At 43.2% G+C, this 14,278-nt stretch overlaps 1 protein-coding gene across 1 annotated transcript; it reads right to left on the bottom strand.

Annotated features, from left to right (window-relative positions):
* Window positions 1-1,362: 1,362 nt before the first annotated feature.
* Tfam (transcription factor A, mitochondrial) lies at window positions 1,363-13,571 on the bottom strand. Its single transcript, XM_032888687.1, has 7 exons — window positions 13,331-13,571; window positions 12,420-12,535; window positions 10,796-10,866; window positions 10,114-10,263; window positions 8,804-8,899; window positions 2,553-2,609; window positions 1,363-2,131 (listed from the first exon to the last, which is right to left on the bottom strand). The coding sequence occupies exons 1-7, from the start codon at window positions 13,429-13,431 to the stop codon at window positions 1,988-1,990; spliced, it is 735 nt and encodes a 244-aa protein (XP_032744578.1). The 5' UTR covers window positions 13,432-13,571; the 3' UTR covers window positions 1,363-1,987.
* Between the last annotated feature and the right edge of the window lie 707 nt (window positions 13,572-14,278).

Below are 14,278 nucleotides of genomic sequence, written 5' to 3'. Positions count from 1 at the left end.
GAGTATGACCTCTGCGTTACCCTGTGTCTGAGATCTGCTCAGTGGTGTGGTGGTTGAAGCCTCATGTTTTCTAGAACAAAACAGACACTGAAGAGTGTGGGCTCTGGCTTAGCAAGGGCTTGTGGGATATGCCAGTTCAAAGTGGGGAAGACACTTGATCCTATGCAAAAGTAAAGATGAGGGTTTCGCTGCACACTGTGCAGTGGCTTCTGCCCTGTGCTACACTAGTATCCCAGGCTTAAGATATTTTCCTTGCTAGCACCGAGAACAGTTAGGCTTATAGGAACCCAGTGATGACCCCAAGACAGTATCACAAAAACACCAAGGACATCTGAGGGAAATAGCCTTGTGTGCCCAGCAGCCATGGGGCACCATTCTATACACCACAGTGACGAACTGTCTGCAAAGGGCCCTTCCTGGGCACTGTCCAGAAAGCACAAGGCTGGGCTGCAAGAAATCCTAGTCACAAACACCAAAGACCATGTTAGTTTTCACACCAGTACTTCCCTTTTTAAAAACCTATTTAGAACATAAATACCTTTCTTGATGAATAGGCCCCAAAAAGCAGTTAGTCAGGGAGCTGGCCTTGGCCAACTCAACACAGTGGGCTCTCTCTCCTGCCTGCATGGTTTTTAGCTATCATGGACGATCTTTCAGATTTCTGACTTTGGAGACTTAGTCTTCACATTTTCTCACTTAAAAGTTTACACCACACGAGCTCTATGAGTTTACACCACACAAGCTCTATGAGTTTACACCACACAAGCTCTATGAGTTTACATCACACAAGCTCTATGAGTTTACACCACACAAGCTCTATGAGTTTACACCACACAAGCTCTATGAGTTTACACCACACAAGCTCTATGAGTTTACACCACACAAGCTCTATGAGTTTACATCACACAAGCTCTGAGTTTACACCACACAAGCTCTATGAGTTTACACCACACAAGCTCTATGAGTTTACACCACACAGCTCTATGAGTTTACACGAGTTATAGTTTACATCACACAAGCTCTATGAGTTTACACCACACGAGCTCTATGAGTTTACACCACACAAGCTCTATGAGTTTACACCACACAAGCTCTATGAGTTTACACCACACAAGCTCTATGAGTTTACACCACACAAGCTCTATGAATGATCTCAAATGAAAATTAGTTCACAGGGGTTGGGGATTTAGCTCAGGGGTAGAGCGCTTGCCTAGGAAGCACAAGGCCCTGGGTTTGGTCCCCAGCTCCGAAAAAAAGAACCAAAAAAAAAAAAAAAAAGTAATTCACAAAAGTTCCTACCTAAAATTAAAAAAAAACCCTGTTAATCAGATAATTCATCTTAAAATACATCATTCAGAAACATGTTTGGAAAATTAGAGTTTTTATTCTATGCAATAAAAACATATGCATAGACCTGGTACATAATTTCTTAATTTGAGAAAGACTTGTAAATCTCTCCTACTATAAAATGCTGTTAGGACATCGATGATCACTTATTGTGTACAAACATCAACTCTACACATGATTATGTCTAGGAACCACATCATCTAGTAAAGCCTGGAAGGTTCTTAGAAAATGCAATGGCTCTGCCACAGCTGTGAGCAGCTCTGGGCCTGGGACACAGGGGGCACCCACATGTAATGGCCATCAGTGTAAGAACTTCACAAACCCGCACGAAACTGTCACCAGTGTGAAAGTCACTTCAGTCTGTCTACGCCATCAAATGCAGAACGATTCATCACTGCATGCAGATGCACACACAGTCTTGATTCCAGTTCTTAAGCAAAAGGCAGAACTCGTCATGATCTACTGTCAAGGCTCAAAAGGTCAACAGAAATGCATTCAGTGGGCAGAAGTCCATGGGCTACAGAAAAATGAACTGAGTGTCAAAGGTTAACCCCTTTATCCTTTCAAGTTTGACAACTTAAGGCTTTGAGACTTAACCAGCTTCTTGTGCCCAATCCCAATGACAACTCTGTCTTCAATCTTAATTCTCAGAGATGTCTCCCGGGGATCGCTTCACACTGCGACGGATGAGATCACTTCGCCCAACTTCAGCCATTTGCTCTTCCCAAGACTTCATTTCATTGTCATAACGAATTCTATCATCTTTAGCAAGCTGAATATATGCCTGAAGAAGAACGTGATAATGTTTTACTTGGAAAATACCAACTAATCTTTGGAGTGTGTCCACCTACACAGAAATGATTAGCACTATTCTCCATGCACCAAGGGGGAATACGGAAATAATTTTAAAATAAAATGTAGGTGAGAAAAGGTTGAGAGAAAGTGTTTAGGAAAAGTGTTCTCCCAGGATTAGTGGGTTGTTAGTTTCAGGAACTTGGGAGAGAAGAGCGAGGGACAGGTGGGACAAGCCGCATTCTAAGGCCACTTTATTTACTGACAAACACTACTGAGCGCTAGGCCATGTGGGAACTAACAAGGTGGTCTTTGAGTACCCCCATCCCTGCTGCTGGGCTATGAGCCAAGCCTTGCCCTAACACATCCTGGGCCTCTAACACACATGTACAATCAGAAACTTTAATGCCTACCTGCTTTTCATCATGAGACAGATTTTTCCAAGCCTGATTTACAAGCTTCAATTTCCCCTGGAAGACAAAAGAGTTAAGACGTACAACTGAGACAGCAAAGGAGAATATTCCTCATTTATCCCACCAAGAACTCAGCTGCCACTCACAAGCGACAGCAACTGACACTTACTTCTACTGAACTGGTGTATTTATAAAATGAAAAAGAGTTTGTTTTGATTAAAAATGCTTGTATTCAGGTATGATCTCCACTCTGTCATGAACTGACTTCAAGGTTGTTTTTCCTTCCCTGTAGTTGTGTTTAAGTCTGAACTCTGTGCGTAGAGTGTGTGTTTAGGTGCCATCAAGTAGTCCTTAATTCTCCTCAGCCCAGCAGTTGACCTAAGTGGTGTCATGAGAAGGAGGCCGCTCCATCCCTCGGCCTTGTTTACTAATAGGGAAGAACCTGCCGTAGTTCTGCACACTCCCTCAAACTCTAGGTTAAGTTAACGCACATGGACAAAACCCAATAGAAGGGGGCAGTGCCAACACCAAGTGTGGACGGTGGCAGGCCTGAGTGGTAACAGGCTGACTGACGCTGGAGGAGTATCTGCTGGCAGATGGGAGGACCTGAAAGCGTAAGAGTTACAAGGTAAGGGGTTGGGGATTTGCTCAGTGGTAGAGTGCTTGCCTAGCAAGCGTAAGGCCCTGGGTTCGGTCCCCAGCTCTGAAAAAAAAAGAAAAAAAAAAAAAGAGTTACAAGGTAAAACCCAATTTCCTAGGGGCAGCACCAGGTAGGTATCACAGAGGAGAAGGTAAAAAGCTTAAATGTCCACTCTGGCATTTTCTAGAACACTCTCCATTCTCCCACTCTCCAGAGTCAAAGAGTCCAGGAAGCAGCAGGCACACTTAAGGGGCACCTTGTAAATAGGTGAATACAGTATCTTGGGGACGGGTGTGCATTGTTGTCGCTGTGCAGGTGAGGGCAGGCACAAGGTAACACAAGGCCTATGACAGGGCAGTGAAAAAGGTGGGCAGAGTTTCGGAGAGAGGAGAAAGGAAGAAGAACCAAAATGGAGGAGAAGGATGACCCAGATCTGGGTGGCCTCAAAGGGCCACAGGTAGTTATGAATATTTCATAAGGAATGTATTTTTATAGGACAATTTGTCTTATCTAGGTAGGCAGTTTATATTAATATTAATTGGTTCAGTTTATTATATGGATATTTTGCGGGGTGAGGATTTACTGATATAAATCTGATAAATCACAAGCTTACTGAGTTTTGATTTCACAGGTTACTGGAAGTTGTGACTATAACCACAGGGAGTGGATGCTGGACTGTGAACAGAGTTCACAGCAGAGAGTTGCAAGAGGGTGGCTGCTGCTGGGGCCACAGAGGAGCTGCTGACAGCTTGGGATGAAAATTGGAAACTTAGAAGTAGGGTAGAGACACTCTGTTGATTAAGATGAACATACCCCGCAGATGCCATGGCCTGCCAGAGATGGCACTAGCCCGGGTTAGTAGAGCCATATATTTACCACTACAGACAGAGACCAGGTCTAGAGGAAGACAGTTGAGGAGCAAACAAGGAGGTGAGAGGACAAACTTAGAAGCTCTATATTCAAGGTCTCAAGAGAAAGCAATATGCAAAGACCCAAACTGGTTTGTCATCTAAAAGTCTCTAGTGTTACATTTTCCTTTTGTGTGTGCACATGCATGCACACATGTGAAAGTCGGAGGACAACTTGCAGGTCTCTCCTTCCACCATGCAGGTCCAGGGGATAAAACTCAGTACAGGCTTGGCTGTATATGCCTTTGGCGCCCAGACTTTATTTTCTTTTTTTTTGTTTTTTTTTTTGGAGCTGGGGACTGAACCCAGGGCCTTGCGCTTCCTAGGCAAGCACTCTACCGCTGAGCTAAATCCCCAACCCCAGATTTTATTTTCTTAATCTGCAGTTTTGGGGACAGCCTTGGATGGCTTTGTACTTCTCATCCTCTAGCCTGAACTATCCAAGTGCTGGCTGTATTTCTCAAATACCATAGAGGCCAAAAGGTAGTAATTCTGAAATGCCGAAGAAGCTAGAATTCTATGTCCAATCTAGAAATACAGGGGAAAACGGCAGTTTTTAAGGCATGTAAAACCTGAAATATTATTCCCACATATTCTTAATTAAGGAAAAGCTAAAATGAGAATAAGTCAAGAAAAACAGAAGCAAAGGCACACAGAGACTGATGCAGAAGGAACTGAAATGCTGGCATATATTGGACATACACTGTAATAAACGAGATATTTCAAACTGAACTAATATCACACAACATATTTAGATATACCGAGTTAGTGACTAATAAACTGAGATTCAAAAAAATCATAAATAAAACTGGGTAATTTGAATAATGCTTCTTTTGTAAATATGTGGGGGTATTCAACTGCTGATAAGCACCGCATGTATGTGGAGATATACATATGTTTGTGTCTATGTATACATGTTTATGTGTGCATGTATGTATACATGTGCATAAGTACACATGTGTATGTGCGTGTGAGTCTATTTGTATGAGCACTGGAAGTCTGGGGTGTTTGCAGTTCTCATGTGGCTCTTGCTGACCAGGAATTCTCCCTGTAATCTAAGCTAGCCTTGAAAATGTGATTCACCTGCCCTCGTCTCTCAAGAACTGGGATTATGAACATGAGCCCTCACTCATCTCTATCATTATTTTTAAATGAACAAAACTATAATCAAGTTATCTTTCCATTACTAAGGACAGGGCCCATTCAGCCTGCTAGGTAATTCTAGGGCACTAGAACTTCAAGTCTCTGAAGGAAGAAATTGAGGAAGATCAAATATGGAAAGATCTCCCATGCTCATGGATTGGCAGGATTAATATAGTAAAAATGGCCATTTTGCCAAAAGTAATCTACAGATTCAATGCAATCCCCATCAAAATTCCTACTCAATTCTTCATAGAGATTAAAAGAGCAATTTGCAAATTCATTTGGAATAACAAAAAACCCAGGATATTGAAAACTATACTCAACAATAAAAGAACTTGGCTTGCCTAGGAAGCGAAGGCCCTGGGTTCAGTCCCCAGCTCTGAAAAAAAAAAAAGAACCAAAAAAAAAAAAAAAAAAAAAAAGAACTTGGGGGAATCACCATCCCTGATTTCAAGCAGTATTACAGAGCAATAGTGATAAAAACTGTATGGTATTGGTACAGAGACAGACATATAGACCAGTGGAACAGAATTGAAGACCCAGAAATGAATCCACACACCTATGGTCACTTGATTTTTGACAAAGGAGCCAAAACCATCCAATGGAAAAAAGATAGCATTTTCAGCAAATGGTGCTGGTTCAACTGGAGGTCAGCATGTAGAAGAATGCAAATCGATCCATGCTTATCACCCTGTACAAAGCTTAAGTCCAAGTGGATCAAGGACCTCCACATCAAACCAGATACACTGAAACTAATAGAAGAAAAAGTGGGGAAGAGTTTCAAACACATAGGCACTGGGAAAATTTCCTGAACAAAACACCAATGGCTTATGCGCTAAGATCAAGAATCGACAAATGAGACCTCATAAAACTGCAAAGCTTCTGTAAGGCAAAAGACACTGTCATTAGGACAAAATGGCAACCAACAGATTGGGAAAAGATCTTTACCAATCCTACCATCTGATAGAGGGCTAATGTCCAAAATATACAAAGAACTCAAGAAGTTAGACTCCAGAGAGCCAAATAGCCCCATTAAAAAATGGGGTACAGAGCTAAACAAAACATTCTCAGCTGAGGAATATCGAATGACCAAAAAGCACCTAAAGAAATGTTCAATATCCTTAGTCATCAGGGAAATGCAAATCAAAACAACCCTGAGATTCCACCTCACACCAGTCAGAATGGCTAAGATAAAAAACTCAAATAACAGCAGATGCTGGCGAGGATGTGGAGAAAGAGGAACACTCCTCCATTGTTGGTGGGATTGCAGACTGGTACAACCATTCTGGAAATCAGTCTGGAGCTTCCTCAGAAAATTGGACATTGCATTACCTGAGGACTCAGCTATACCTCTCCTGGGCATATACCCAAAAGATGTCCCAACATACAACAAAGACACGTGCTCCACTATGTTCATAACAACCTTATTTATAATAGCCAGAAGCGGGAAAGAACATAGACGCCCTTCAACAGAGGAATGGATTCAAAATATGTGGTGCATCTACACAATGGAGTACTACTCAGCTATCAAAAACAATGACTCCATGAAATTCATAGGCAAATGGAATGAACTAGAAAGTATCATCCTGAGTGAGGTAACCCAATCACAGAAAAACACATGTGGTAAGCACTCACTGATAAGTGGATATTAGCCCAAAAGCTCGAAATATCCAAGATGCAATCCACAGACCACAGGAAGCTCAAGAAGAAGGATGACCAAAATGCGGATGCTCTCACTTCTTCTTAAAAGGGGAAAAATATATCCATAGGAGGGGATATGGAAGCAAAGTTTAGAGCAGCGACTGAAGGAACGTTGATTCAGAGCCTGCCCCACATGTGGCCCATATATATACAGCCACCAAAACCAGGTAAGATTGATGAAGCTAAAAAGTACATGCTGAAAGGGACTGGATATAGATCTCTCCTGAGAGACACATCCAGAGCATGTCCAGTACAGAGGTCAATGCTAGCAGCTAACCACTGAACTGAGAAGAGGACCACCTTTGGGGGAATTAGAGGACGGATAAAAAGAGCTGAAGGAGCTTGAAACCCCATAAGAACAACAATGCCAAGCAACCAGGGGTTTCAGGGACTAAACCACTACCGAAAGACTATACATGGACTGACGCAGGGCTCCAACTGCATATGTAGCAGAGACTTGCTGGGGCACCAGTGGAAGGGGAAGCCCTTGGTCCTGCCAAGGATGGACCCCCAGTGTAGGAGAATGTCAGGGGGGTGAGTAAGAGGGGTGGATTGGGGGAGCACCCATATGGGGGAGGAGGAGGGGAGTGGGGGCTTCTGGACAGGAAACCAGAAAAGGGAATAACATCTGAAATGTAAGTAAAGAAATATATCTAATTAAAAAAAAAGAAAAAAGAAAAAAGAAAAAGTAACTAACAGTATGGTTCTAGACGATGCCAGAGTTTGAAATTGTACGAGAAGGAAGAAAGACTTACTAAATTTGATCCATCTTGAGAAGTGGAAATGAACAAACAATACTGGGTCCTGGAAAACAGCCTGAAGAATCAATTTTCTTGACTTACACTAGATTCTAACTTTTAAAAATTTAAAAAATTTTAACATTTTTAAAAAAATGTTTAATGGTTAGAGGCTACAAAGCTGTTTCTGTTAAAGAAAAATACTTTAGAGAGATAAATACTTCTTTTTTTCTAAGCTAATCTTGGTTATTCTGGAAAAAGTTAAGTTTTATTGAACACTAAAAAATATATTTTTGGTAAAATGAATCAAATTTTTAAATCCCAAAGAAAAGCAATGAAATACCCAGTACAAGCCTGAGAAGAACCATGTCTTACACATGCACTTTACACGCGCGCTACAGCAGCAGGGCTTGTGAACAAATGTCTGCCTGACACAGTGGCCTGGACACCTGTACGTCTTTACGACAGCACTTCATACAAAGGAAATACAGCTACCACTGTGGCCTTGAGGGGAGATGGACACACCCTGTGTCCCCACATTCTTGTGAGCAAGTACGTATACATGCACAGCACAGTCCTGTGGCACAGGTAAAAGCAGTTTTGTTAAAGAACAAGGCATGAGAAAGAAGTAAGTCATACACAACCCCAAAACAAAACAAGACAACCTTAAGCTTGTTCCTTCCAGGGATGCTGGAGTGAAGCTTCTAGAAGACTCTTAACATTTCACAACGTAAAAAATGTTCTCTCTCAAAAGAGTAAAGAGTTTATATTACATAAGTTGTGTGAACCATGAAAACAGAAGGCTAACTTAATTAGAAATAGTTTGAAAGGTGTACCAGTGTGTACCCACAAAGTGTATGGCAGAGCATGGTAGGCACGCACATAACTGCATGTGATAACAACAAGAACTTCTGTTTTTCCCAGTGCTGGGAATAAAACCAAGGCATCACGCACACCAAGCTGGTTCTGCCAGTGAAATGTACTCCCAGCTCCAAGGAAAGAGACACAATAAATTTCCATTCTTGCTATTTTCCTTCATCATGTGACATGAGACAGACCTATGACTTCCTATATGACTTTAGAGTACACACAAACCTGAGGGTCACCTGCAGTTTTGCTTACCTGAGCCGACTCATCCTTAGCCTCCTGGAAGCTTTCAGATACGTAAATGTTATATGCTGATCGAGGTCTTTTTGGTTTTCCAAGCAAAATTAATTCCTAAACAACAAAAATTCAAGCATCAGATACAGTCACGAGGAAGCCTCATACTATCTAAAGAAACAGCGTGGATCAGAATCCAAATGAACACTGGAACTCTTGCACTTTGTCCCTCTTCCCTCCACTTCTCAGCACAGACACACCGCCCGCACCACACCCACCACAGTGGGGCTGACATATGAAGTATGCTTGTTACACCTTGGAAGTCAAATGTGTTCAAGCATAACGTCTTTAAAAAAAAACAAACTGTAATACAATGGAGCATTTATCCACACAGAAAGGTTTTTCCTTGACATGTTATTTGTATAGCTTCCATGTACTGAATCATAGCATTTACATATAAAACCTTAAAATATTTTTTAAAGCCCCATAACATCCTTTCAGGGCATCATCATATTGGCCCAACACACCTACATTGAACCTGATAAATATAGGTTGATTTTTTAAGTAAACTTATCTCATTCCTTCCTTGCATGGCTCATAACATTTAAAATTCCAAAGATGTATTCAATTCTTGCCAGCTACCAAGAAGGGGAACTATGGGATGGACAAACAACATTTCCTATGCTGGGTCCCATATTTCCTGGGATACATACTGCACTGTCCTTTCCTATCTATTTTTTGTACTTGATCAGCACAGAAATGTCTGAATTGAGAAAGTACTTAGGTAGGTGAGATGGCACAGCAGATAATGGTGTGTATTGCATAACCCCAGCAAGGGTCAAAGGACAACTAAGTCCACAGTTACCTCTGACCTCCACAGTGGTTCTCCTGCCATTACACACTTATACACACACACTTATACACACACACTTAAAAAATAAATGGGAGGAGGGATCTAGGAGGTGTTAGGAAACCAAGGGCATTAAATGTCTAAGGTCTTATCTACATGGGTTTGACATAGAAACTAAGAACATTCCCTAAATAAACATATAGCCTGACTTAGAAACTATGGCCTTGAGATTAACACAAGTGAAAACCAAAGCAGCTATTTCTTTGGAAGAAAATAGGATCCTAGCGCACAGAGCTCCTTCCTGAGTTAAGTGGCATTTCTCCTCTGAGGTGCTAATGAGGGGATTAGCACCTTTAAAGTCAGGATCCTCTACAGACAATTCAAACGTGAAGGTTCCTCTAGGTCTTGCCTAAGCGGAGTGCCCACACTCTGGGTCATGCTGACCCTTCTGCACAGGGATCAGTACTTCAGTGGTACTCACTCTCCTCTTGATTTGTGCTTTCTTCTTTAGGCGTTTCTGCCGGGCTTCCTTCTCTAAGCCCATCAGCTGACTCGGAGTGAGCTGCTCTTTATACTTGCTCACAGCTTCTTTGTACACCTTCCACTCAGCTTTAAAATCCGCTTCATACACCTGTGAATGAAACGCACATGAAATCAATGATCTGTGCTGCTGACGAACTCAACCCACATCTGCCAGGGAAGGACAGCTGGACTCAGAGAAGGGAGCCGACCAGCCGGGTGAAGATGTGCTCTCGAGGCAGTTTCACAGGCTCGCTAAGAATCAAGGTGTGAGGACAGCATCTGGCCTTCCTTCCCAACCACTGTCAACCACTCACCTGCACTCCGCCAATCCATACCAACCTCACTTACGAAACATAGGGAGAGATTACTGGTGGACAGAACTGCTAAGGGGGGAGGTGGTACCGAGAAGGTGGCTCACTAAGGAAAGTGTTTGCCATGACAGACACACATGGGGGCGGGGAGGGGCAGACACAGGGGGTTCCCTGAAGCTTGCTGGCCAATCAGTCTACTTAGTTGACAAGCTATGAGCACAAGCAGAAACCCTGTCTGTCCAAAGGAAAAGGGTGTTGAGTTTCCTGGTCACTGAGCAAACATGCACCCTGTCTACAGAGCTGTCAGCAAGCTAAACTGCGAGTGCTCACCTTTTTTTCTGCTTCCGGAAGCTCCCTCCACATGGCTGCAATTTTTCTAATCAGTTCTGAAACTTTTGCATCTACAAATGAGAACGAAATGAAAATGTCTCAATTTTACTTCTCAGGGTTAACTACAACCTTTTGAAAATTACATGTGTCTCTACGCTATACAAATACAATTTTATCAGGAAATGCTAGAAAACTACTTTTTAGCTTTAGGGAGAATGTTATGGATTACCAAAGACAGTCCTTGAAAACCCTCTGCTAGGGTAAAATAAAGCACTTGAGTAACCACCACCTTCCTCAAGTTGATGACATATGCATTTCAATTCAAATACTGTCATGTCTTTTAAGATTTCTTAGCAAAACCTAAACAAATCACAAACTAGTGCTGCTCATACCATAGTATCATGTACTTTAATTACAGAAATGCCATTCAGATATAACACCGTTGTAAAATTAATCCATTCATCTCCATTTCTTCCTCGGTCTTAACTGGGGATACAGCCGCTTATCAACCATGTGTCAGTAACATTTTAGAAGATAGGAGAATGGATATAAGCATGTCTCCTTTTTTTAAAAGATTTATTTTCTATATATGAGTACACTGTAGCCGTCTTCAAACTGTACACCAGAAGAGAACCCATTACAGATGATTGTGAGTCACCATGTGGTTGCTGGGAACTGAACTCAGGACCTCTGGCAGAGCAGTCAGTGCTCTTAACTGCTGAGCCATCTCCCCAGCCCCCTGGGCATGTCTCTTAATCGCCTATCACAATGGGAGAATTTTAGTATGGCTTTCACCTGTGTCCTGTGAGCTGCTGCAAGTAAAACAACTTTGGAAATCATAGGGACTAACTTATTAATTCAACTATTACCTTACACTACATATTCAAATGAAGGCCCTACAACCCTTTCTTAGGCTTTGTGGGAAACTTTTCTACTTGCAAATTCCCCCCCACACCCCCTTCTCAGGAGCTCAGATAATTTACAGTCAAGTTAATGATTTATACAGACCATTATTATATTGTATAAGACAAACACTTCCTGGTCAGTTATTTTATTGCACCTTAAAACATTAGAAACAATGTCCTATGGCAGAAGCAACTGCCCATAACAATTAGACCTCAACTTTATCTTTTTTCTCTACAGCTCTCTTCGCTCTACGTGTTACTTTTTAAGATTCATTCGTTTTATGTATATGAGTACACTGTCGCTGTCTTCAGACACGGGAGAGGGCATCAGATGCCATTACAGATGGCTGTGAGCCACCATGTGGTTGCAGGGATTTGAACTCAGGACCTCTGGAAGGGCATCTCTCCAGTCCTCTATAAGTTATTTTAAAAATATTGTTCTCGGGTTGGGGATTTAGCTCAGTGGTTAGAGCTGGGTTCGGTCTCCAGCTCCGAAAAAAAGAAAAAGAGAAAAAAATGAATAAATAAAATAAAAATATTGTTCTCATTTATATTTAAGGAACTTCTATTAGTAAAAAAAAAAAAAAAAAAAACCAAAAACAAAAAAACAGACTACCAAAGAAAATGACTGTTGCTAGACTCTCTAACAGTACAAATCAAGATTGCAGTTTAAAAAAAAAAATCATAGCAGAGAAGATAACAAGTCCCAAACTCCTTACCTGGGTGTTTAGCTTTAAATTTGGGTAGCTGTTCTGTAGAAAATCGAAGGTATGAACTCATAGGTTTCTTTGGATAATTACCCAAGCTGGAAAAACACTTCGGAATACAGATAAGGCTACATACAAGTAAAAGAACCTTATGTCAGATACGTAATATTCATACACAGACTTCAGATTCTACGTACAAAGTCATCCAAAGTGCTATATATCCAATACCTTCACTCAAATGCTAAAAACTAGGCCAGCAGTTATGTCACAAGCCATTAATCCCAGCACTCGGAAGGCAGAGCAGGCGGGCCTCTGTTAATTCAAGGCCAGCCTAGTCTAAAAACCGAGTTCCAGGACAGCCAGGGCTATGCTGAGAAACCCCGTCTTAAAAAAAAAAAATCAACCAATCAACCAAAAAAGTAAAATGCTAATAACTTTAGAGTGTGTTTCCCTTCTCTCTGTTGTGCTAAGAATTCAATTAAATGCAAGGGCTCCACAACAGACTACTCCCGGCCTAAGGACTTACTTTAACACCCTGCCCTAACCAAAAATAAAATAAAAGGCTGCTGGGCTGAAGCCTGCAAACAGGGCAGGCGCGGGTGACCTAGCCAAAGCAACGAGGGATCTGCAGGGGTGAAGTAGTCCTAGAATCCTGGGTGACCTAGCCAAACCAAAGAGGAGACTGCAATGATGCTGCTCAAGTCCTGGTAGCCAGAGCAAAGTAGGGGCGAGCCTTCCGCGCCACAACTCCAGGCCCCGCCTTCAAGGCAGAAGGAAGGAGGAGCCCCTAGGCACCGAAAGGTAGAAGGTGACAGGAAGTGGGGTCAGGTACCCAAAGGCGCGAGACCCCAGGCGGCCCGGAGAATTCGGGTGGAACGAGGAGACGGATGATGGACGAACGACGTCCCTTGCCCGCGGCCTACCTGACAGGCGAGGGTATGCGGCCCCCGCAGCCCGCGCACATCTCGACCCCCGTGCGCCCCAGTGATCTTAGCACGCCCCACATTCCCCGGAACAGCGCCATCCCTCGGGCCGACGACTATAGGCCCGGCGCCGTCCGGTTCGTCCCACGCGACACTGTGCCTACACACAGCCACGAAACCCGCGTGGGTACTCCAGGGGCTTGTTATCATGCCCGCCGCGCGCGCGGGGCACTGTGGGAGGCCCAGACTTCCGGTCTGCGGCAGGAGGCGGGGCAAACGGGAGGCGGGAGTGTGTCCCCCACCGTTCAGTGGGCGGGGCTGAGGTGGGGGCGGAGCCTGCGGCTAGGCAGAGCGGGCTTAGTTTGGCAAGGGTGTTGCTGAGCCGCTCCGTAGCCGCAGGCCCCTCTGAGTGTTCTGCTGGAAGGCGTGCAGGCTGTTGCTGGGCCAGGGTCCTAGTCTGCCAGCTCAGCTTCGCGACGCCGGTGCTGCGACTCGTGTCACAGTGCCTGGCTCTTGAAACCAGCGATCAGTGGTACTGCTGATGACCCAGCAGCAAACTGCCTGTTTCATCTGAGTCCGAAGGAAAACACACGGGGCAACTGAGGGGTGGAAGAGATAGAGAGGAGTGGTCATGAAATGTATCGCTTTGTTTATCTAATCTTTAAAAATTAATAGAAAGGAATAGGGGTTTCCAGGATGGCCCAGAGCCTTGCAATCCCCAGGACCTACATGATTATAAGAGTGAACAAACTCAAGCAAGTTGCTCTCTAACTTTGACATACACACACAAACATGTACACAAAAGAAAACATGTCACACACACACACACACACACACACACACACACAAAATAAGACTGAACCCAGCTTGGTGGTGCAAACCTTGTAATTACAGCACTTGGAGGTGGTGCCAGGCATTCAAACAGTCAGGCTAGAGACCTTGTTTCAA

This window comes from Rattus rattus, chromosome 18 (genome assembly GCF_011064425.1).
Source record: "Rattus rattus isolate New Zealand chromosome 18, Rrattus_CSIRO_v1, whole genome shotgun sequence".
Classification (NCBI taxonomy): domain Eukaryota; kingdom Metazoa; phylum Chordata; class Mammalia; order Rodentia; family Muridae; genus Rattus; species Rattus rattus.
The sequence above is the reverse complement of the archived record's forward strand: the minus strand, read 5'-3'. Positions and strand labels throughout refer to the sequence as shown.

What these genes read in the sequence shown, in the direction of transcription:
- Tfam (XM_032888687.1), bottom strand. Translation starts at nt 13,431, where the DNA reads ATGGCGCTGTTCCGGGGAATGTGGGGCGTGCTAAGATCACTGGGGCGC. An exon ending in AAGCACAAATCAAGAGGAGA is followed by an intron (nt 8,900 to 10,113) that starts GTGAGTACCACT and finishes TTTGTTGTTTAG; the next exon opens with GAATTAATTTTGCTTGGAAA. An exon ending in CTAAGGATGAGTCGGCTCAG is followed by an intron (nt 2,610 to 8,803) that starts GTAAGCAAAACT and finishes TTTGTCTTCCAG; the next exon opens with GGGAAATTGAAGCTTGTAAA.